At 35.2% G+C, this 26817-nt stretch overlaps 1 protein-coding gene across 1 annotated transcript; it reads right to left on the reverse strand.

Moving 5' to 3' along the window:
* Positions 1-22441: 22441 nt before the first annotated feature.
* LOC149267560 (cinnamoyl-CoA reductase-like SNL6) lies at positions 22442-25914 on the reverse strand. Its single transcript, XM_089433395.1, has 6 exons — positions 25361-25914; positions 24938-25089; positions 24652-24843; positions 23603-23756; positions 23159-23351; positions 22442-22966 (listed from the first exon to the last, which is right to left on the reverse strand). Exons 1-6 carry the CDS (start codon positions 25509-25511, stop codon positions 22864-22866), a joined length of 945 nt encoding a protein of 314 aa, XP_089289521.1. The 5' UTR covers positions 25512-25914; the 3' UTR covers positions 22442-22863.
* Between the last annotated feature and the right edge of the window lie 903 nt (positions 25915-26817).

A 26817-nucleotide genomic window follows, 5' to 3' on the forward strand; every position in this document is an offset into this window, starting at 1 on the left:
CCAAAAGCTCTACCCTATAGTTTTTAACCCTATATATAAATTACCTGCAAACGAATTCTTAAAACAAAAAATATACAATGGCGAGAACATAAAACAAATATACACAAATATTTCCCTTGGATCCGAAAGTCAAGATTAGCAAATTCATTTTTCATTATTTTCCTTTCAATGTTACAATACATATATATATACATGTCAAAGCATTCATAAACCTCAATCCATTAACCTTGGATTAGAACATAATCGTAGTTCTCTTGACCGGATCTACAAAATACCATGGGCAAAAAAAAAAAAAATCATGCCCAAAACCATGTGCAAAACCCATGCACAAAACCATGGGTAGGTCTACCCACCATATTTGGGTCTACCCCCATCCTTTGGTCTGCCCAACTAATATTGGGTCTGTTAAAAAAAAATCTCAATGCACTGACTTGGACCCAACATTCTCCCACTTGTTTTTTTTTTCCACACAAGGGGTCACAAGAGAGCTTAGTCATTGGTCTAGGACTGAAATGCCCATTGCTTCTCTACACTAAGAAAACTTCTCAGTGCTCACGGACTTCATTAATGCATCTGTAACATTCTTCAAAGTGTCCACCTTTACCAACAACACATTTTTGTCCTCAACCATATCCCTCACAAAGTGATACTGAACATCAATGTGCTTTGTCTTTGAATGATAAGCAGGGTGCTTTGCAAGTAATATTGCACTTTGGCTGTCACAATCTAACCTTATAGATTGTTGTACCGACCACATACTTGAACACAATCTCAGCAACCAAACTTCTTCCTTTCTTGCATGAGTGGCTGTCATGTATTTTGCCTTTGTAGTTGAAAGTGTCACTACAGACTGTCTCTTGCTCATCTAACTGATTTCTCCTCCAAATAGGTTAAACACATACCCACTTGTAAATCTTCTCTGAGCGAGATCTCCAGCCTAGTCTGCATCAAAAATCCATGAATGTCCAAAACTTTGTCTAATTTGGTCTTCCTTGGTATGACAAACCATAATCACTAGCACCACACAAACATCTGAAAACTCGTTTCACTATTGTCCAATGTTCATTCCTTGGTTTTGGCGTAAACCTGCTCAATACTCCTGTTGCATTTGTAATATTTGGTCTAGTACAGACCATTGCACACATCAGACTACCAACAACACTCGCATATGGAACACGAGACATGTCCTCTTACTCTTCTTGTGTCTTGGAGCAATGTTCAACAGATAACTTAACACCTACAGGAATAGGAACCTTCACTAGTTTACTATCTTTCATATTAAACATTTGCAATATTGTCTTGACATACTTCTTCTAGTTTAACCAGAGCTTTCTCTTTGCTCGGACTCATTTAATTTACATGCCCAAAAATATAGTTTACAACACTAAGATCCTTCATGTCAAATTTGGAGGAAAATTGAGTCTTCAAATCCTAGATAATTTCTTTATTATTTTCAATCAACAACATATCATCCACATACAAGACCAAAAAAATAACACGGCCACTAATTAATTTAAAATACACACAGTAATCCATTTTTCTCATTGTGAAGCCAAGTCCCCGTATAATATATGTATCAAATTTATGATACCACATCCTTGGTGATTGTTTTAACCCATACATATACTTTTTTAACCTGCATAAAAAGCTATTTCTTACCCCTCACCACAAAGCCTTCAGGTTTCTTCATATAGATCTCTTCTTCCAAATCTCCATGAAAAAATGTTGTCTTCACATCCATCTGTTCTACACCAAAATTAAAAGCAGCGGCAACAAATAAAATTAATCTAATAGAAGCTAACGTTGCAACAGGGGAAAAAATATCATCGGAATCAATTCCCGACACTTGGGAATAACCTTTTGCTACCAGTCGAGCTTTGTATTTCTCCACATTTCCTTTTGAATTCATCTTCTTGTTAAGCACCCATTTGTTGCCAATGGGTTTCGTTCCAGCCGGCAGCTCCATCAGATCCCAAGCCTCATTTTTGTCAAAAGATGTCATTTCATCAACCATTGCATATTTTCAGAGTTTTTCATCTTCTAACTCCACTTCCTCCCTAATAGTTTTGGGATCATCATCAGTAATAAATAAAGAAAAAATGAACAAAAAGCAGATGGACTATACCTTTCTAGTTGTCTTCTCTCTCGAATTAATCTTCTCAAAATTGGAGTTTGTGGTTCTTCCTATTTTTATTCTTGTTTTATTGTAGAGTTTGATTCTTCATCCTTTAGTTCAAACTATTTCTTCTCAGGTTCATTTGGTAGAACTTCATGTGAAAGGAAAATAATGAAAAATCAATCTAGTAGTCCCAGTTTTGGGATCCAGGGGAAATATTTGTGTATGTTTGTTTTACGTTCTCACCATTATATATTTTATGTTTTAAGAATTTGTTTGCATGTAATTTTTGTATAGGGTTAAAACCTACATACCCAACAACCTGCAAATTGTGACCTACTTTCTAACTTAGACCAATCCTCAACTGAAACTAAACCAAATTTTTTTAAAGGGTGCTCTAATTGTGAGCTTATTTGCAATCACTCCTACCTACTAAGCTAAACTACAAGTTTCTTAATCAAGTAAAATAAAAAATCCAGTGCAACCATGCAAGCATATTTTCCACTGGTTGAACTTCTTGCATGGCCTTATTCATGGGGAAAAATAAAACCCTACTTAATAATAACTCATTTACAAACTTGAAAACAAATTCATTATTGACAAAATCTGAAATCTTAGGCTTGTGTACTGTCTCCAGGTATGTTGCAAAAGGATCCTCGAAAGAAGGAAAATTGATCTCATAACAATGTAAAAGATTGTCACTTTGATGGGTAATCCCTTCAACTGCAAATTTTCTCCCATGCATCTCAACCATATGACTGACATAAAAAATGATGAAAATTTTCATAAAACTGTTGCAATGGAATATTTTTTTATAAAGAAAATATCTCTGGTTTCTTTTGAAAATCAACATCCTTATAATCATCATTTTCAAAATCCTCATAAATCAATAGCTACAAATCTGAACTAATAAAATTGTCCATATCCAAAGCAACAGGGTCACGAAAAACACAAAAATTTTCCTGTTGATCTATAATGTTGTCAATTTTTTCTAAAAAACCTATATAAATTTGCATCAGCCCAACTTCCTCTGCTTAATCTATGATTTCAAATTTTTCTTTCAACAACTTGAATGAAGAAAAAAACAAAGGCAAAGAATCACCTTCAACTAATTTACCACTCTCTTTATGTTCAATGTTATAACTGTGATATGTAGGTTGAGTGCTTTGATTAGACTGTTGAAAATGAACATTTCTTAATGAAGGAAAAATAGTTGGTTGGTCATGAAAGTCATCATTATAGATAGGTAAATCAAAAACCCCTTGAATATCATTAGTAATAAAATTTGAGACAACAACTTTCTCTTCAACAAGATGATTATTGCTCTCTGCAAAAACATCATCATTGAGACTTTCAAGAAAATGCATGATATTATCAATCCTCTGCTCATAATGAAATGGATTAGGATTCAGATCAAGTCTCTCTTGAACACACTCATTCTCTTGTTCATTTGCATCTATAACTTCATCCAGACTACGTTTTGGGAGTTTCTCACATGCATGAAGATTGTCATCTATTTCTTGAGCATCAATGAACATTTGTTGCAAGGTCACAAACCTTCTATTCATGAGAAAGTAAGAAAAATTTGAATGAAAGGTTGTTGCATAATGCAACATAGCAGCAACTTGAGGAGGTTGAATATCTCTAGGCATCTTATGATAAAGACTGAAAAATCTCCTATTGAACATAGAGACAATTTCATCCCTTTGTTTCTCTATGACACGAAACTCTGAAAAATGTTGATCCTTGGATTTCCTCTCACCCCAAAATTTCAAAAAAAATATCACTCAATTCCTCCCATGAACCGACTGATTCAGGCTCTAAATGTCTGAACCATTCTTTAGCATCCCCTTGTAATGATTGAGAAAATGCTCTCATGTACACATCATCATACTCAACTTCAAAAAGATCTGTGAAATGCTCAAAGGCTTGAATATGTTTTTTAGCTATAAGATTCTCTCCATCAAACATAGGGAGGTATTTGTAATGTTTTGTAGGGAAGTCATGAAGGATATATGGTAATTTAAGAGGTTTATATCTCTCTTGAATCTTGGAAGGTATAGGATTGAGCACAGGGGGTGATATATCAGCTTTAGTATCATGAGAATTACAAAGCTGATCATGGACATCATATGGTACAAATGGAGGAATTTGCTCAGGATTAGTGACATACAAAAAAGGTACATCTCCAACTTTCAAAGAAGGATATACAACTATAGATCTATGGTGGTCATTTGAGTCTAGTAGGGAAACAATGAATCTTTTGATATATACAGGAAATGACAAGAAATAATTGATGAAAAAAAAAACCATTTCTTGGAAAAAATTCAAGTTTTGGTACTTGGTTCTTCCATATTGGCCTTTCATGTTTATGTCAAATGAGCTCGTCCTCCAGTGGAGTCACCAATGAATTCTTTCATAGTGGAGTTTCTAGGTGAAAGATGTACAACTTAATGGTGTCTGACCATTGTTCATCGTCAAAGGCCAGATCTGGATCTCTGTCGTTCTTCCAAGGAAGATTTCACCTTCATTCTCCAACAACGGCGCCAAGATGTTATTGCTCAAAAGTTATCCTTAGCTATGAAAGGAAACTCTCTAAGGAAACCTTCAAACCATTTTTGGATTGAAAGTTGACCCTTCAATCTGGACAGGGATTTCTCCTTAAACTCAACTACTCAATCTCATTGACGTAGCAGCAGGTCACTAAGCTCATTAGTCAGATTTACCTTGTAAGATGAAATTGGTTTGGAAATGAGAGAACAAGGACCATTAAGCATGGAGTCTTTAATATAAAAGAAGCTAGCCACAAGTTATATGAACAATTTAACAAAGGCAATGTAGCTTATGACTTTTTAGACAAATCATCATTTAAATATAGTACGAGAAAATAGAAAATAAATACCAAAAACAGAGCAAGATGAATTCTGTGAATGATATTTAAGTTGAACAACACATAAGTAATTTGAAAAAACTGAATTTCAACTTTAAAAAAGAATTCGAATTCATTCGCTTTTTCCAAATATTTAAGACTTATTGATCAAAGTTTTGACTTAGGAGAAAGATACACAATAGAAACACTGATAGAAAACCATTCACACATTAATATTAAAATAATTGTACATGTAAACATGTTTATAGTGAATTATATTAATATCAAAGCTAAACACAATCTTTCTTCTCCAAAAAATTCCCAACCCTATACATCACAAAAATGATAGTCTTTATAGACTACTTACAAATTGTTCAAGATCCAAAAATAATAGATCTCAAACCTCTTCATATATCTATATCCTGTTACTTGAAATATTCAAGGAGGAGATAATATATGATCCTCAAGTTGAATTTGATGAGGTGGCCTTCAGTGGTTGACTTAGCATTTTTACAGGAAACGGAATTTCGAAAAAAACTGGAAAACAGGCCTCAAAGATACATTCAAATCTCTCAAACCATGATCACTGTTAGAAAACCGAGAGAGATTTTTTTAAATGAGACTGTTCCCTGCAAAAACCTCTTTTCGTTTTCAAAATTTTGTTTCCATTTGTTTGGAATCTGTGCCTAAAGTTACTAACTTTTATAGGAAAAAACATAGTCACGTTGACAGTTAGTTTATCAACGCCGCCTTGTCTTGATACCTGGTCCTTTGTTGACGTGTGAATTGACACCGCTTTAAACTTGATATATATATATATATATATATATATATATATTTATTTATTTATTTATTTATTTATTTATTTTTATTTATTTATTTGTTTAACTCGCGCTGACAATCCAATTGTCAACAACTGTATTTGAAATTTTTCCCCGCCACACTAGCCATCCAACTGTAAGCACCCTTATTTGATATTTTCAAATTAGCGCTGACAATCCAACTATCAGCGCACCTGAATTTTTTGAATAAAAAATTTAAAATTGTTGAGCCTTATGAAGCTAGACTGAGATAACAAACTTCACATCAAAAATTGCCTTAATGAACATGCAATTACCATCTATCCAAGACCCATAGACATTCAAAAATATAATTTTAATAATATAAAATTACTCTAAATAATTAATTTCATAATTATAAAAATTATACACTTTAAATTCATTAAAATTTTTAATAACGTAATATGATTTAAAATATTGTGAAAAGCATATAATAAAAATAATTAATTTTATATAATAAACATTATATATTCTAAACTCATTAAAAAAACTTAAAATTTTAAATTTATTTATATATTTCAAAATATAATTTTAACAATATCAAATTCTTAACTTTCAAAAGTATAAAATATTTATTGAAAGTATATTATTAAATTCTTTAAAAAAAAATCTATAACTTATAATTTTTAAAAGTATTAAATAGTTATTGAAATCAGATTAAGACCCAAAATTTTAAAATTTGAGTATGCGTAATATTTCTAAAAGAAATTATCTAATTTTATAAAAATCTTGTAAAAAAATTCTTTTGTTTTCAAAAACCAATTTACTCCCTTTTATATTATTCTTAATCTTATCTCATTAAACTCATCCAAGCAAAGTCAATCAAATATTTAAATTGAAAGTGTCATGTTAACTTTTTTCGATTAAAATGTTTAAAAGATATTTAAATTGAAAGTGCCATGTTAATATTTTTAGATTAAAATATTTTAATCATATTTAAATTGAAAATGCCATGTTAACCTTTTAATTTTAAAATATTTAAATCATAATTTAAATGAATTGAAAGTGCCATGTTAACTTTTTTCGATTAAAAAGTTTAAAGTATATTTAAATTGAAAGTGCCATGTTAATCTTTTTAGATTAAAATATTTAAATCATATTTAAATTGAAAGTGCTATGCTAATCTTTTTAGATTAAAATATTTAAATCATATTTAAATTGAAAATGCCATGTTAACCTTTTATTTTAAAATATTTAATCATAATTTAAATGATATTTTACAAGTGGCTATGATTTTTTTTTAAATGACTTCAAAATTAGGAGGAAAGTGTTTTGGGGAATTTTAAAGTTTTTTTTGGGTACATATTTATTCACTGCATCCTTGATATGCACTTCAGAGATATTTATATATTTTTATTAATAATAAAAATAAGAGTTTATTTGGATGGTTTTTAAATTGTTTTATTTTTTCTATTAAATTTATTTTTTTTTAAATAATACGTTGATTTTATATTAATTATTATTATTTTTTACTCAAAATTATTTTTTGCAAATTAAATGTTAATATTAATTTTGAAAAAAAATTTAAAAAGTCAGATTAAATTAAATTTTTTCTTAAATTGATATTCAAATGAATTATAAAATGCCAATCTAAATTAAATTTTTTCTAAAATTGATATTCAAATGAATTACAAACAGCAGAGTAGAATTTAAAAGCAAGAAGAATCATTTTTTCCACATATTACAATCATATACAAGTGAAAATATTTGAGGAGTTTTTTTTAATCAGTGCACTTCCCACAAAAATGGCATATATAAATCAATTGCAACAACAGAGAAAAATCTGAAAGCAAGAAGAATGATTTTTTCTACATATTACAATCAAATACAAGTGAAAATATCTATGGAGTTTTTCTTAATCAGAACACTTCCTACAAAACTAGCATATATTGCAAATAGCGGAGAAGAATTTAAAAGTAAGAAGAAACATTATAGTACAATCATACACAAGTGAGAATGTGATATCCCCAGGGCATGTAAATATTTTATTTTACTCAGAACAAACAAACTATTTATTTTCTTAATTATAAGAGATTATTTCAGGAATATAATTATTTTTTTAAATGAAACAACAGTTATTGGTAAATGTTTTTTTATTTATGAATCAGTTTGAGAAATAGTTACCTGTCCCTGTTCCAACTGCTTGAGAAACAGTTACCTATTCCAACGGATTTCTTGAGGATTTATTCAAGAAGATCAAGAAGATAAGGGTATCTGAGATCAGGGAGAGAGAACTGTGCTAAAGGGTTAGGCAGTATTGATATGGCTATGTCCGGTTAGGACCGGATAACGATGAGGTTGTAAGTTCTCATAGAAAAGGTTCCTGAACACAGGAACAACTCGGGGGGAGACTGTTTGGAATAATAGTCTCAAGGTTGGGAGGAAAAGAAACCAGGAGCAAGATTCTGTTGTGGACTAACATAGAAGAAAATCTGGAAAACAGCGGTCCAAAAAAGTGGAAGAAATTTTCCTTTTAATTACTAGATATTACCTTAAATTCTGATATATATGTGTGTGTGTGTGTGTGTGTTTGTGTGCGCGTAAATGGTTAGGTCTTATTCTTGTGTTTAAATATGATTTGCTTACTAAATAAGCATACAATCGTATAGATATGAATTGCTTACTAAGTAATCATAAAATTAGGAACTCACTAGATAATTCTTCTCTGAGTTATTAACAACAGTGACAAGTAAATCCTCAGCATGATCACAGACCAAGACTATAGTCAGTGTACTGTATTTCTTTCCTAGATAAACTGAAAAAGATTGAAGACAATATTAAGTATTGGCAGGGAAAGAATAGAGAAATACCATCTAAATAATTAACAGCCTCGGGTACAGAGATATCTATACATATGATCGTGTAATAAAGAAAATGCAACTTACTATTAGAGATGGCAAAAGCAACGAAATAAACCCTAATACTATCTCATAGAACAAATAAATGTAAACCCAAATCGGAAAGGGCAAGCCGAGTTAAGTGCTGCCAAAAACCCGAGTGATTCACTGGAATACTCGATACCCTATTCTTCTTTAAACTCTTAAACACATACAAAGGGAGATTTTTACTACACAATAGAATTTATACATTGCATATTAGTTTTGTTATAAACAAGTGATAAAAGAAAATGAGATTAAGTAATGCAGCGAATTCAAGAACTCGAAGGAATTCTTGACAGAAGACCCAAGGAATCCTCTGTCTTCATAAACAAACTTTTGCAAACGCATAACCGAAAATAGGAATTGGCTTCAGCTATATATTGAAGGAATTCTTGACAGAAGACCCAAGGAATCCTCTGTCTTCAGAAACCAACTTTTGCAAATGCATAACTGAAAATAGGAATTGGCTTTAGCAGTATGAAACCATGTGCACGATGAAAAAGATAAATAACAGCAACCCATGAAGAGTTACAGTGGAGGACGCTGCCTCCCGTAGCAATGTAGGAGTAAAACGAGAGAAGTTAAATAGAATGATAAATTTCATTAAACAAGAATGTATATAACAGTATCAAGCCGAGCAGGAGGCTAGGGTTCAAAATCCCAAACCCTCGCTAGAATCCTTCAAGATAAAACGCCATTACAGGCCGACATAACCCTCTATTTTCAAACAAGACTTCTTAAAAGGCCAAAGGCCACAAAAGCCCTTTTAAATTACAGACCCCAAGGGCCGAGAATGTCAAAATAATACTGAAACAGTCATGATAAGCGGCTTTATTCAAAATAAAACAAAGGGGTTGAACCCCACACATTCTTTAACTAAGCAAGGACCCTTTATGTTAATATCCCTGATGGCTGCCGCAAACCAGAATCCAAGCGAGAGCTCCATCTAGCGTTCACCATGGCTCTTCAAGACTCTACCACCCCAATAACAGACAAGGATTAGAGCCCTTAACTAAATATGTAAAATTGTTAGAGCAATAACAATGGAGGTAAACGATTCGAATGGTCTTATACCTAGACTAGGCCGGACCGAGGAGACCTTCCACAATTGATGGCAACCACATGAAGCCCGCACTCTGATAAAAGAAGAACCGAAAACTTTAATTGTTGTATACAAGATGGAGAATAATAGGGTTGAACCCAACCTCAGATATGGGGAAACCATTTACCTGTTTAAAGAAATCAAACCCTGCAGCAAGCGCCGAAACCCCAGCTCGCGCGGAGGAAAAGAGGAGGTTAACCTCCACAGCAAATGTTGGTGTCACAGCTCACAAGGAAGAAATGACACGCATTATACACCTAACTCGAGGCTTAGAACCTCGAGTATTCACCACAACTGTCAGATCCCAAATCTGCATCGAGGTCCTTGATTTTGGAGGGAATCCCAAGTCTCAATCGGGACATTACCATAATAAAAGCACTAGCACCTAGGCCGAGTTAACTGCGGCCATTAATGTGACATGGAAGCGCAAGGACGGATAAGTCATTGGTTTGTATGGCAATATTGTGTCTCTTTTTGGCCATGTCAAATCCAGTTGTTGCTTCCATCATACAAGCACCCTCTATCCTGCAGTCTTACATGCCCCCAGCGAAGAGTCAAAAGCAAGTGTAATGGTGTTAACAGATTCTCGAAATCAAAAGATTGAACACCAAACTATAAGATGGGAAGATCTTACTTTGCTAGAACATTGGGTGGTATCCAATTCCAAGCCTCCTGCCATAAAGAAAATTACTTCTATTGATATTAGAGAAGAACCCTCTTTTGCTATTCTTTCATTCCATAGAAGATCCACCATTGATAGAAGGAGAATAGATCAGATGTGCAGAAGTTCACCATTGTACAGAAACCCCAAATTTGTAGATACAAATTGCTCCAGTTCTAGTTAAAACTCTTGTAAACATGTTTCATTGTTTGAATTCGCACAATTAGTCAATTTTTCCTTTCTTGAAGTAAAATCTCCAGAGTGCTATTGCCTTGTTAACCTCAATCATCTCGCTGATATTGTCATGCATGAAAACCATAACCCTAGGATAGGAGATGCTCCACCTACCACTTCTATAAATCCTTGCCCTAATCCTAAATGTTCATATATACCTTTTCCCCATGAAGTTGAACATATCATGATGATGCATGAGATTACTACTTTGGAAAAAGAAGACCCAAGGTTAACATCAATCTTCAGCACATTGAGGCCAACAAAGCCTAGATATGGACTTGGATTTCTAGAACAAGCAAATGGACTAATCCCTGATTCAAGATTCGGCCCAATTCCAGATGATTATAAAAAACCTGCTGTAATGGAAATGCAGAAGATTTTATATTAATGGATGGTTGTTCCAAACATAAAATTAGAGGTGCGTGGATGAAAGTCATGTTAAATTTGGATCTTCTCACTCATCCAGAAGCTGAGTCTTTTAGTTCTGCTTATACTATTGAAGAAAAAGTTAAGTTGTCTCATGAATGGAAACAGTGTATGGAAGAAACAAATTCTTGAATATCTTTTTATTCCTGGAAAAATATGAGACAGACAAAAGATGTTATGGTGGCTGATGATAGAGCCTCTACTTCATCCCTTCACTCTTGGTTAGCCTTAGATGGTAGTAAGGTTGAGATAGTAACTACCTTCCTTCCCTATAAAGGTATTGTCTTAGGAGAAGGTCCAAATTCTGCAAAGGCCATTCCTATTGTATTAAAGGATGATAATGCCTTGGGAATAAACGGCAGAATTTAGAAGGCCAGTGAACAACTAAACTGGACAAACACAACCATTAAAGGTCTGGAGATGAATGTGATAAAAGTTGCAGAGGTTAAAAATCAATTTGATGCCATGCAAGTTTCTTTGAATGATGTAAATAAAAATTTCAATGACATACAGTTTACATTTTCAATTGTTATAGGATATACAAGAGAATCTTTGGACAAGATAGAAGAAGTAGGAGAAAAAATGGTAGAACAATTCGATTCCACTAAAGGAATAATAAGTGTACTAGCGGAGAAAGTAGAAAGATATCATTATCAATGATAGACAAACCAGTTCCAGATTCCTTTTTACGCAAAATAAATGTAAAAATACAGGACCTAGTCAGAACATGTTTCTCTGGCATCATTATTTCAAGGAGAAGAAGAGAAACCGGCCAAGGTTTTTCCCATCTATGAGCCTTTAGAAAATCGATTCAATAAATATCTGGCTCCTGATCTAGCTGGAAAAGGAAAACTTCCAGAGACACGCACATTCTTCCCAGAATCCCACAAGGAATGGAATATTGATAATCTTAGCATTGGCCAAATCAGACAACTAATTGATGTAATGTTTTTTGAATATAAGCTAATGTGTCTCAGGGGTAAAAGCGAGATTGAAGCATGCAAGACCATCATACAGTGTTTCACTGGAACACTTCTCAGATGGTGGGAAACATAATCATCCCCAACCTTAATAGCTAAGATGGAAGAAGAATGCCTTAAAGATATAGATGGAAATATCATCCATACTGCAGATGGGTCAGTTCAAAGTAATATGATCGGAGCTTTGACTTCGATGATCTTAGAGCATTGGTGTGGCTCTGAAGAAGAATTCGCTGACACGCATGAGGTTATATTGATGAACCTCAAATGTAAAAAAATGTCACAATTTGAATACTTTCACAGAGATTGGATGCAAAGAATATATGAAGTGAAAAATTCCAAAAATTTATTATGAAAACAGGGATATCTTGCAGCTCTACCATCCAGATTTGTTGATTATATCAAACTGTAAGAAGTGTTTCAATTACCATTCGAATCATATGTTGAAAAGTGTGCAACAAGAAATTCTAAATTTAGGAAGTGCTAAAAATAACACTTCTAAAAATAGTAGCTTGCCCAATGAGCATTTTGGCCACCTTGGGTGAGAGGTGAAACTGCTAAAAATAACATCTTTTAAAAATAGCATTTTTGGGTCCCTTCCTATTTATAGCAGTCTCTGGTCTATCTATAGGAAGTAAATTCGAATTTGGTCTTACCGACAGTTTGGAATATTATTTAATTAATTCTCCATGAGTTAATTAGTTATGGAAACGCAAACTAAAGTCTTTGTGAGAACATGCAATTATTTTTCCACTAATTGGGGAATGTGTCATTGATTTGCTCCATTGATTCAGGAACTAAGGATGAGTTTTATACTGAGAGGATCAGTGGATTTAGTTTAACTTAGTCAAGTTCAGTTAGATTAATCTAATAAGTTGTTAAATTAATAAGATATAGTTTGTTGATATTTGCATGCATGTGACAGCTATTATTTTCAGATAATTGTGTATTCACTCATGGATAACTGATGCATGTCAGTTCTGTCAGAGACCCAGTTGAGATAAGAAAAGGGAAAATGTACTATCAGTTGGATGAATATTTTTCCTATAAAAGAAGCTCATCCATGATGAGGATTTATCTCCTTAAGGTTTGTGCAGTTAGATCTGAGGATAGTGAGTGTGTGAAGAGGCCAAATCACACAAGTGACAACACTAGACCTCAAGAAAATTGCACAAGTAAATAGGAGGCTTGGAGGGCAGAGGAGAAGGTTTGTGATAAGCCTTTCACTGTCTATGAGCAGCAAAGGGATTGTACTGAGAGCTGGATAGCTTCCGAGCTAAGGCTTTGTGTAATCCGGACTATATTTCCACTTGTATGATAATACAGAGATGGGGTTTTAGGCAGGTGCTTTCCCTGGGTAAATTCTTTTGTGTTATGTGTGATTGCTTCCTTCTTATCAGTTATATGTGTTCTTATTGGTGTTGCTCATGTTCGATTAAGCTTCTGCTAAATTGTTTGTAGAAGTAAATCAAGTGTTTTGCTTTAGTACATTGCATTACCAGGTTGATCCACACGTGGGAAATTTCTACATGGTATCAGAGAGCTAGCTAATTTGTAGAAAATGTTTTACATGGTATCAAAGCTAGTTGATTTGTAGGAAAAATCTACATGGTATCGAAGCACAGGTGATCAAGGAGAGAACAGTATACTGAGTGGAGATTTCAAAGTTTTGAGCTTTGGACCAAGAGTTTGCAGAGCAGATTTGAAAATTTCTATACAAAATTTTCAGAAATAAATAGCAAAATTGGATTCCTTACGGAAAAATACAAAAAAAAAAAAAAAAATCAGTTGAATCGGAGTTCGAATGAGGGATATCTTGCTGATTTAAAATCAACTCTTTTTCCAAAAAATTCCGTGACGGCGGGAAATATGAGACAGATTGGTGTGCTAGCCAAGAACTTGTACGCACTTGAGGTACAAGATGCATGCAAAGCCTTGAGGAGCAAGGAAAAAGTTAGATACTTGGTGGTTGAGATAGAGAGTAAATTACCTCTCAACATGCAGCACTAGAAGAAGTCTAAGACAATTGTGGAGGAGCCATAATTGGTGAAGCAGTTTCAGGAGGATGTGGAGCAGCCACCACTGGGGAAGCCAAAATCAGACAGAGTGGAGGCATCCACTCATGCAGATACCTCCAGTAGGGGGAAACTTCGAGCCAGGTGGGATGAGGGATCACATGTAACCATACCTCCAGATAGGAGGTGGGGTGATATAGAGTGATCGTCCCAAGGAGGAGGGGCTAGATCCTTGAGGTACCCAACCTCTTGGATGAGACCTTGCTATGGGAGCTCCGATGTGAAGTAGCAGAAACTGACTGATTGGGTAGAGACAGATACAGATGGAGCAGCAGAGAGAGCTACAGTGCAAGGAATCCCAGGATAGTGCAGAGCATGCACGTTGCAGCAATGCAAGAGGCACAAGTGTGTTGCACAGTGCAGGGTAGCATAGAAAAGGGTGCAACGGTGCAAGATGCATGGAGATGTTGCAGTAACACAGAGGTCAGAGAGGGAGCACTTGTCAGCAGTAGGTAGAGCTTCAGCATCATAGTATGTTTCTAGCCCGACGGAGAAGTCAGTTGGGAGTTTTTTTTGTTCCGAGTGTTGTTGGAGCAACTGCACTTGGTAGATGTATTGCATACAAAACATTCTTGAGTTACAAGATCGAGTTTGAGAGAAGTCTTTCTTGTTGAGAGGGAGTGTTGAAAAGTGTACGACAAGAAATGCTAAATTTAGTAAGTGCTAAAAATAGCAGTTTGGCCAATGAGCATTTTGGCCACCTTGGGTGAGATGAAACTGCTAAAAATAACATCTTCTAAAAATAGCATTTTTGGGTCCCTTCCTATTTATAACAGTCTCTGGTCTATCTATCAGAAGTAAATTCGAATTTGGTCTTACCAGTAGTTTGGAATATTAATTAATTAATTATCCATGAGTTAATTAGTTATGGAAAAGCAAACTGAAGTCTTTGTGAGAACATGCAATTATTTCTCCACTAATTGGGGAATGTGTCATTGATTTGCTCCATTGATTGAGGAATTAAGGATGAGTAATATATTGAGAGGATCAGTTGACTTAGTTTAACTTAGTCAAGTTCAGTTAGAATAATTTAACAAGTTGTTAAATTAATGAGATATAGTTTGTTGATGCTTGCATGCATGTGACAACTATTATTTTTAAATAATTGTGTATTCACTCATGGATAACTGATGCATGTCAGTTATGTCAAAGACTCAGTTGAGATTAGAGAAGAGACAACGTATTATTAGTTGGATGAATATTTTTGCTATAAAGGAAGCTCATCCATGATGAGGATTTATCTCCTTAAGGTTTGTGCAGTTAGATCAGAGGTTAGTGAATGTGTGAAGAGGCCAAATCACACAAAAGACAACATTGGACCTCAAAGAAACTGCACAAGGAAATAGGAGGATTGGAAGGCAGAGGAGAAGGTTTGTGAGAAGCCTTTGACTGTCTATGAGCAGCAGAGGGATTGTACTGAGAGCTGGTAGCTTCCGAGATAAGGCTTTGTGTAATCCAGACTATATTTCCAATTTTATGAAAATACAGAGATGGGGTTTTAGGCAGGGGCTTTTCTCGGGTGAATTCTTCTGTGTTGTGTGTAATTGATTCCTTCTTATCAGTTATATGTGTTCCTATTGATGTTGTGCGTGTTCGATTAAGTTTCCGCTAAATTGTTTGTAAAAGTAGATCAAGTGTTTTTCTTTAGTACATTGCATTACCAATTTGATCTACAGGTGGGAAATTTCTACATGGTATCAAAAAGCTAGCTGATTTGTAGAAAAAGTTCTACATGGTATCAAAGCTAGCTGATTTGTAGGAAAATTCTGCATCATATACCTGGGGAGAGATTTATTCTCTCATTATAAAAACATTGGTCAGTGTGTGCATCAGTTCTAAAGTAAATAGATTTTTAGAAAATTTGTCAAGGCTTCCAGATAGTAAATCTATCTGTAGAAAATATGGTCTAACCATTGATGATCCTTTGGTTAGAAAAAGGAAAGCCAAAAAGCGAGCCAAAAAAGAATATAAACAGACTACCAAATTCTATAAAGGCAAATCATCAGGAAAAAAAATCACACCAAGGACCAGAAAGGGACACTACATGTATGTGCCTAAGACACATTACTATAAGCCTTCAGATATACACCTGCATACTTCCAAACAAGAAAAATGGAATAAGCTTACCTGTTGGCTTTGTGGTAAGTCGGGACATATGTGGGTTCTCCGGTCAAAAATTCAGAAAGCTCAAACCACAGATCTCTGAAATCCGACATATATCTAATCGATGTCCACTAGGTGAAGAATCAAAGAAGAACAGAAGCAAGAAAAATCAGCCTCTAAGCAAGCAGGACAAAGTTGTCAAAATAGAGATCCAAACACAATGCAGAAAGTGTGGGTCTAAAAATCATGACACAAATCACTACCCAAATATTTCAATCACAGAACGTCTACAGCAGTGACAACTAGAATAGTCATCTGGTGACTCCTTCAGCGCATCATCAGACTCACCTGGTGAAGATTTACATGCACATATGCAAGCTTGTGCATGCTCAGACTTAGAAAACTGTGCATGTCCTTATGACTCTGATTTTGATTTTTACAGTGAATCCTCTATTGAGGAAATACACATAGCACCACCAAAGGAGAAGGTGTTGATGGCCGCAGCTAAGGAAGAATAATATTCTTTCTCAAATCCAAGCAATGGAAGAAGGTGATATGAAGGAAAGACTTACTGCAGCGTTCATGGACCAGTTACATCTATCCAATTCTTCCAAAAATACTGCCAAAAACCCATTATTTGTTGATGCCTCGTTTGAGTGAAATACCAAACCCTTCCAAAAATATCAACCACATGACAAGGTTCACTCACTCACCTTGGAGGAGGTAAGTAGAGAAATACGCCATCTTAAATCTGAAATTTCTAGTTTAAAATCTAGAATTTCATAATTATAAAAGGGAAAACAGCGTGAAAGTGTTCCAGATTGGAACACTACAACCTCCTACCAAAACCAGAATGTAGAAATCATTGAAGAGCAGAAAGATCAAATTCTAGGATTCAGATAGATGAGGATCATGGCTATTGAATATCAGCAACACCATGTAAAAATAAATCTTTGTATACAAGGAGAAATGTTTTCACTAACTGCACTATTAGATTCTGGTGCAAATGTAAATATCTTAAATTCAAAAGTTATTCCAGCAAAATACTGGATTGGTGCAGAAATGAAAGTTCTTGGTATGGGGAATAAAACACTTAGATGTGAAGTACCAAAATCTTCTGTATCTTTGACCAACATTGCATAAAGCTTAAGTTTGCGGTCTCAGATATACCCGTTGATTGCATTTTGGGAATCTCTTTCTCACCACAATTGAACCCCACGGTTCAATACGATTAAAAAATAATAACGCTAGCTACTTCATTACAGTTCCAACTTCAGATGGAAAGTCAAAAAGGATTGAAATGCCCTACATCACAAGCCCAAGGATTTCAACCATGGTCCAGACAATCAGGGACTTAGACAGAGCCGAAGCAAAGTTAACAGATCTAAAAGATATGAAGTCTTCAATACAAATTTAAAAACAATTGAAAAATTCTCTAAACAAAAAGAAAATTGTTGAGTTCAAAAAGACAATAGAGGATGAATGCTATTCAGAAGAACCAAATGCCTTTTGGCATCGGAAACAACACACAGTTGAATTACCATACAAAACAGAGTATGTTGGGAAGCCATGCAAAAGCATAGCAATCCCAATGAACAAAGAGTACAGATAGTTGTGCGAAAAAGAAATAAAGCAACTCCTGAACAGAAGACTCATCAGGGAATCTCACAGTGATTGGCACTGTTACGGATTCTATGTAAATAAAAGATCAGAACAAGTTAGAGGCATCCCAAGACTTATAATCAATTACAAACCTCTGAACTCTGTTCTTGCAGATAATACATATCCTATCCCCCACAAAGGTGATTTGTTAGGAAGGATAGTGGGAGCAAAAATATTTTCAAATTTTGATTTAAAGTCAGGCTTTTGGCATGTTGCCATTTCCGCAAAAAAAAAAAAGATGAAGAAAGAAAGAAAGAAAAAAGAAAAAGAAGAAGAAGAAGAAGTTCAAAACAGCGTTTAGCATCCCTGCAGGACATTACGAATTGAATGCAATGCCTTTTGGATTGAAGCATGCTCCCTCTAAGTTTCAAAAGGTGATGGATTCTATATTCAAACCTTACTTTGATTGGCCCCTGGTCTATATTGATGACATCTTAATTTTTTCAAAAAATATTCAAGATCATTTGAAGCATGTGCAGACATTTGTACAATTGGTAAAAAGATTTGGTTTGGTTTTAAGCAAAAAGAAAATAGAGGTATTCCAAACCTCTATAAAGTTTCTTGGCCATACCATATTCAATGGCCAAATATCCTTGCAGAAACATGCATTAGAATTATCTGAAAAGTTTCTTGACATTATTATTGATAAAACCCAGCTTCAAAGATTTCTAGGATGTCTAAATTATGTGAGTAACTTCTATCAAGATTGTGCAAAGGATAGAAGTTTGTTAAATCAAAGGCTCAAGAAAAATCCACCTCCATGGACTAAAGCCCATACCAAAGTTGTTCAACAAATCAAAGGTAAATTCAAGACACTACCTATCCTTTATGTAGCTAATGACAATGCTTTCAAGATCGTAGAATCAGATGAAAGCAATATTGGTTGGGGAGGCATTCTCAAATAGAAAAAGAAGGGTCAAAACAAATTGTACAATTTTCTTCAGGAACTTGGAATCCAGCAGAACAAAATTACTCTACTATAGAGAAGGAAGTTAAAGCCGTCTGGAATTGTATAAATAAATTTGAGGTAAATCTTGTAAACAAAAAATTCTTGCTAACGACTGATGCCTCGGCGATGAAAAAAAATCTTAACCAAAGATATTAAAAAGTCGGGAGAAGCCAAGTTTGCTCGATGGCAGGTTTTGTTTGCCAACTTTGATTTTGAAGTGGCGCATATTAAAGGGAAAGAAAATTATCTGCCAGATTTTCTCACTAGAGAATTTATTCAACCAACGGAACATGTGATGATAATAGTAATAAAATGAGATCAAGGCCAACAAAAAGAAGTACTTAGAACAATTCTAGATAATCTCAGTTAGTCAGATACAAAGAAAGTTGGAAGCCCACTTGGAAATTAAGAAATACAAAAGCATTAGATGCTAATCTCCAAGCACACACTGATATATTACATCTAGTCCCTGAAAGAAGAGTGTACCCAAAAGGACGTAGATGGATCCACGATATGGTCTATTCCAACAGCATGAACGCTACAAGCCAGGGACAAAATGCTCTTCTACATGACTTTCATGATTTGACTATGATATGGTCACGCGAGGGAAGCAGAAGTGGGGTCTATGAAAGATATTTTTCAATAAATCGAATGAGGAACACTTCTTGGCCTTTTCCAACGCATAATGCAGCACTATGGCCCGGAAAGGACCCCAACCTCATCTTTCCAGACACAGTCTATGATTTCGGCATCTATAAAATATTATGGTGGGACATATTAAATAAAGACAGCAAAAAAGAAACCCACTACACCAAGATAAAGTTTGGGACCACGAGAATCATACAATGGAACCAACAAAGTGATTGGATACGAGATTGGTGGATTGATTATGGTATGAACAGAACAGGGATAGATCCTGTTTCCCATGAATCATATGTTAGAATGGGTTATGATATATGTTTTGAACACAATATTCCTGATTGCTTCCATTCTCCTTATGAGACCATTAAAGACATGTTTTCTCTCCCAGACCAATATCCTCTCTGAGATAACGAGGTGTTACAAGAATATATGAACAGACATCATCAATGACTTATTCTCACAAAAATTAAGCATCAAATTATCTTAAATAAGCCTATGATTGTGAGAAGGATTTTTACCAAGGCTTGGGATGAAAATGTGTATCAAAAATTTCGGTTCCCTGAGATTACAGTTTTTTAATTTATTTTGGTTCCTGTGGACTTGTTCATAAAAGTCTCCACAGTATAAAAATGATGTCCAGTCACAAGGACAATTTGTAACCAAATTTTCCCGTGGGTTTTTCATGTTCAAAAAGCATCCACTATGTACATTTTATTCTTCGTAGATTTGTAATAATCTTCAGTGATGAGACTCGGAGCACTTCTCCCTTCTGGTGTGCTTTGAGCCACATCTCATGACCTGACAAATTACTTTAATACCAAGTTTGTCGTCCAGTTGGTCGGATGCTTGTCCCCTCCTTTTCCTATATAAGAAAGGGAGTAAGGCTCATTCAGGGCATTCGGAGTTTGAGGGTTTGAAGTTTTTGGGGTCTTAGAGTCGAGAGTTTTCCCTGCTCTGCAACTGCGGACTCTTGTCTAATCTGCTTGCATCACGAAGAAATCTCAGTCTTAAGTGATTTGAAAAGCCTGCGCATCTATGTGTTTGGCACAAAAGATAAACCTAAAGTGGTCAGATCTATAGAGAGCCTATCTTTATGAGTGTTAGTATCAATGTTCAAACACTGAGTTTGTGATCTCGCCAGGTAGCCTCTAGTAAGTTATCTCCTCGCTGAGTAGCTAAAGTCTGGTAAACATGAACACAGTCTATCTCAAGGATGAACAGATTGTAATCCTTCTATAATCCATTTCTAAATTAATATAAAAGTGTTATCTTGATTCCGCATCTGAGTACTTGTGCATTATAAATGATCTGTTGAAGTAGTATCTATTTGATTTACTCTGTATTGAGGTTCGCCACAGGTTCGCCAACGCACAGAAAGGACGTTAGACCGAGTAAGGCGAGGAGGCCGTGAAAGAAGGTCGACAGAGCGACAAATGTGCTAGTAGGTTAGTGTATAGGTTCATGTATGGGTTCGTGTAAGTCAGAGTAAGTGGAAAAAGTAGAAAAGAGACTCAGCAAAGCCTAGCAGCTGTGTTGCTGTTGCAAGCTTCATCGAAGCCCCTACTTAAAATTGGTATCATCGCCAAAGTGCAATATGCAAAGTAATGTAAGGTTCATGATTCGTAATATCATGGTATCATCACCAAAATGCAATATGAAAAGCAGTGTAAGGTTCATGATTCGTAATATCAAAAGAGTGCTGTAATAACATATGCACTGGCCAAACAGTGACCTTTTCAGGTCGTAAACCAATTCTAATGACAAATTTCATTAGTTGTTTTAAAACGAATATTCACACTCTAATTTATGTAAAGTCACAATAACGAGTTACAAGTCTTACGTTTTCTTTTGTCAAGATTGACCATATAATATTGTGCTATGTGGTAAATAAAAAAATTTATGAACTTTATTAGCTAGTAGATGTGTGACTGAGAATATCTGTAGAGTTTTTCTTAATCAAGACACTTCCCACAAAACTGGCATATATAAAGCCAATTGCAAACACGTGAGAAGAATTTAAAAACGAGAAGAATCACTTTTTATGAACTTTTATTAGTTAGTAGATGTGTGACAGAGAACATACGTAGAGTTTTTCTTAATCAAGAGACTTCACGCAAAACTGGCATATATAAAGCCAATTGCAAACATGAGAGAAGAACTTAAAAGCGAGAAGAATCACTTTTCCACATATTACAATCCTATATACAAGTGAGAATATGTGGAGTCAGGACACCTCCCACAAAACTAGCATACATAAACCACTCCTTTGAACTTTAACCAGTTACAACATATTAAATCAATAAAACATGATATAAAAATTGTTTGTTTAGCCTTTTTTTCCTTTTATAATGATAATCCACCATTTTACAAATGTCAGTGATTTATTCAAATAAATTATTAGTTGATCCAAATGCATTTGGCAGAAATGGAAATCTACTCTTTCCTGCCAGATGTTTGTGGATTATTCAGATAAATGGTTCAAGGATTTTTACATAATAATCCAATTAATTAAAAATAATCTTTTCTGCTTTTTTAAAAATAAAAACACACTCAAATATATAAAGATTAAAAAATAAAAATAAAAATAAAAACAAAAATATCATTAAAATGATGGATGCAAATATAAGCAAAAGGCCTTATGTAACAAATTTTCACATATAAACAAACATTACACGTTCCATTCATTCATAACACAGCTCATGATAAGGGAGAGTGCAAGCTGTGTTAAGGAAGAGTGTAACTGCCCATAGCTCATGATAAGGGAGAGTGCAAGCTGTGTTAAGGAAGAGTGTAACTGCCCATAGCTCATGATAAGGGAGAGTGCAAGCTGTGTTAAGGAAGAGTGTAACTGCCCATGATGGTAAAACAAACAGGAGGAACTTTCATAATGATAAAACAATTCCAAATGATAAAACAATTCCAGAATGTGGGGTATAGCACTTTTTATTCACACACACCAAACCGCCCATCAACAAAGTTTGCTTGCACTTTTGCAAGAAATCAGGAAATAGATTTTACTTCAGCAATTAACAAAAAAATGCGCATGGTTGAGAGCCTTAGTGACAGGCTAAAACTTCATTGCTGGTCGTTATGGAAATCGACTTAGGGCTGTTGCCAACTATCAAATGAAGGTTGAGACTTTAATGCTCGTCGTGAGGAAAATCGACTTATTGCCAACATTCCAACGAACCTAAAAGGGAAAATTATATTACATGATGTACAATAATGCCTGTAGTCTGAACATGTAAGCTCCCCAAGTTTTCTTGTGCCCCTCATTCATGGCTGCCGATAAGCTGTAAACATGGGAAAAGCCCCCCCCCCTTCCCTCACAGTTCGCTGCTTAGGGTTGCACGATTTCCATATCCAACCATCAATCCAGTCAACTTCTTATTACTCAGACGCTGTTGGTAGACCGTTGAATCTTCAAATCTGTTACCAAGTTATACAAAAAAAATATCAAATAAATGATGCAAAATTCATATTTATCTTTGGACAGCAGCTATGTATGATTGGTTTCATTGTGACACAATAATTGTGATAAAATATCATTATGTAAACAACCCATTTCAAATCTTGCAGATACAGAATCTTCAGTGATTTTAATAAATAATTGCTCTGTACCTATCAGGGAACGGTATCAGGTGACGCAAGCTCTGTGCTAAATTGACAGCATCCTCTGCATTACTGACTATTTGATTGAAACAAATATACCTCCCATAGGCAGATGAATCTTCATAAGCACATATATGTGCATCCGCTAGAAACCTTATGTCCACACTAGCTAAAGTGCCCTTCTCATACATTTGTGCAGCCCCTGCAATCACAAAGACATCCACCTGTAAATAAACTAGCTTATGTACTGTGTATTGCACTTACAGAGATTAAATCCTTTTGAAATATTCCATATTTATATGTGCTGCCCCTGTGCTACAAGGACTCGCAATTGTAAGCAAACTAACTTATATATTGCACCTCTATGGATTAGATCCTCTCCAGAGGATTACTATACCATATTTGTATGCTTTAAAGCAGAGTCTATATGGTATGCAGATCTCTCATCCTCACCTTTAAGATATGCAATGGTAGATCCTGAGCTTTTGTATGTGATGCCAGGTCCTACAATCAGAGATGCGTTGATTGTCACCATATTCAACCCTCTGTCCATTGCCAGCGCCCATGCAGCCTTCTCTGACAGTGTCTTGGCTAATGCGTACCACAACTGTGAACAGGAAATATTGTATAATTAGAACAGAATACCACAGATCACTTCAAGGTTTGGAATACTGTTATTAAACTGGGCAGGCTTTGAACTTCACAATCTTTGAGAAACTCCCGAAGTTTATACATATACCCCGTGAAAAAATGATGAATACCTCACCCCAATACATATAGTTTCTCTCTGTAAAAATATATATACTTAGCACAAAGCCATTTTAGCCCTGCTCTAATATGCACCAAAGATTTAGAAATGGTTGCATATGTAGATTCTCTCTTATCTGATACATTTATAACCTGGGCAACTTCAAAAGGGCAAAAATGAATTGCATATGGATTGTTGCATATAGAAAACATAGATGCACTCTATTGTCTAGAATGTGTTATCACTTCAGCAATCTTAAGAGGCAAGATCAGTTGGATATGGATTGTTGCAAAGTTAGGTGCGATATATAGCATGTATTATCATTACGCAATTATAAAACGCCAAAAACTAATTGGATATGGGGACTTAGAGAAGCAAGATACACTGTATAGCCGAGTAGAATGTATTATGATGTTGAATAAACTAAAATATGACCCTGGATAAACTAAAATATGGCCACTTTGAAAGGAGCAATTATGTCTCTCTTCACGCAGATTCAATTCCCACTAATTCCCACTACTGACATGTTGAGCTCATATCAAATATATTACTATCATGGCTTCCATCCTATTGCTGATTGGAATTGAAAAACTGTAAATGCAAACTTTTAAGTTACTTATTAGATTTAATAGATTAAGTAACTAATCTGATCAAAGCAACTCTAGATGCAACATTGCAAACTTCTGAGGTACTTACTTAGATTGCATAACCAAAACCTAACTTTTTGACAAATACAAAAATCACACATACAGACCTTCAATTTCCTGCAAAGATTAGCATCACTCCAATGCCTCTCGTCAAGGGCATTAACCTTGTAGTCTCCATCTTCTCTCCAAATTGCTGCAGCCACAGAAGAAGTGAACACAACTTTCTCGATGGTCTCAGTCTGAGCACACGCTTCCAGTGCATTGTGGGCTGCTTGTACTTCAATTTCTGCCATCACTTCCTGTATTACATAAGTTCACATCTATCAAATATTCAACCCTCCAATACAGATACCAAAATGCCCACATCTTTAACTCAAAGGTTCACTAACTTACATCATAGCCTGCAGCACTCTGAGGGTGCTCAAAGGTATAGAACAGACCAGAACAACCCTTGAGCGCATCAGTAATGCTGTGATAATCCAAGACATCTGCATAGAAGATCTGCAATCGATCCCCATGCAATTTTCTGAGAGACTCAACCTCGCCTGCCAGCATTCAAAATCATCAATGAAGAATGCCCAACGTACTATAAAGTCAATCGAAACGAAATCTAAAAACCTTCAGCACAATTTCAAAGTGACTGGGAATTCAAAATAGAGATGGAATGGGGCAACTTCCGTATTTTAATCCTTAGGGTTTTGAAAACGAAAATACATCAAGCTTGGTTTAAAATCTTAGATTCATAGAGATTCATCTTAACCTGAAATTCATTAAGAAACTAGAAAACCTTGTTCTCTTTTCAAAAAATAAACATACCAGCGTCTCTCTGCACAGTGGCATGCACTGAATAGCCTCGCTGCAGAAGGCCCTGAACAATCCACAAACCTACATAACTGGACGCATCCATGACACAAACGACCTTGCCATTGCCCTCAGAGGGAACCAGACCAGAAGGAAACACCGGCATGGCTGCTATTTCCACAACTTACTTCTGTCCTCTCGTTATTGATTTTGAAATTTTCCCCAATTGCAACGCTGCTCCTCCTCCTATCACTGCATGAACAACTCTGTGACCTGGAACGAAGGCCAGGGAGGGGCTTTAAAAGGGAGGATCGAACAATTAGGAATGAGTTGGGTATCGTCGGCATGTTTAATGCGTGTCGTAGGTGCAGTTGGGAGGCTTAAAGAAGGACCGGTGACTCGTGAGCAATGCAGGAGTTCATTCAATTTGGCTTAGGGTTGGGTATGAGGGGCTGGTAGTTGCACAATCCAACGTCCCTTCTCTCACACATACCAAGACCCCAGAACAGGGGTTAGTTTGTTGGCACATTAGTTGTCCTGACTTGTGGCCTGACCTACCCTTCTTTATTGCTGGCGTGATTGATTCATTCATTACTTGCAGAACAGCAGCAAATTTTGTTACATCTATTGAATTTTGGAGGATTGTTTGTCAATTGTGCGCCACCGCATGCACCATGTCATTGGCGTGTGCCCTCGTTTTTTGGTGAGAAACATTCAATTAGTTGACCAATTCTCTCCAATGTTTGATAGAAAGAGACCACGTTGCAGGTCCCTGTGTTTTACAAATGTCTGGTTGGCTTTCTCTGTTTAAACTAATGGAGATGCATCATTTAAAAAAGAGTATCGTGAGGAGCTTGAGAGACCACGTTGTTGGGGTGTGCCTTTTAAAATGCCCAGTTGGCTCATGATTTTAAAATGTTGGGTGACCATTGTGCTGCATAATTTAAAATTGAGTTAATGTAATGAAAGAATGAGACCAGGTGTTTGGTTTGTGTGTTTTATATGTATATGTATGTATGCGGATGGTTGGGATTGTGATTTAAAAATGGTGGATGACCAGTGGGATGTATAATTTAAGAAGGATTAACTTATTAAGGGTACATAACCTATTTGGGGAATTTATTTGGAAACTTGGGATAGGAAACTTGTACAAAGTTATTATTAATTATAAATTTTGTTGGTGGGATTTTAATTTTGAAAACTTACTTTGGAATTTTAGTGTTAATATATATAAAAGTTTGAATGGAGAAAGGAATTTTGAAAAAAAAATATTTTGATATGTGAATTTGATATATAATTATAAATATATTACTTAGTTAAAATTATCACTAAGTGTGCAGGAAACCATTCATTCTAGCCACCAATGCCAAGAGCAAGGAATGTTCATTAAGCTGGACATGGCGAATGCCTTTGATTGGGTAAGGCACTCTTTTCTCCTCCAAGTTCTTTCCACTTTTGGCTTCAACTCTGAT

The sequence above is a fragment of the Pinus tabuliformis genome, chromosome 6, assembly GCF_031772625.1.
Source record: "Pinus tabuliformis cultivar Carrire ecotype Pingquan chromosome 6, CPIR1, whole genome shotgun sequence".
Lineage (NCBI taxonomy): Eukaryota > Viridiplantae > Streptophyta > Pinopsida > Pinales > Pinaceae > Pinus > Pinus tabuliformis.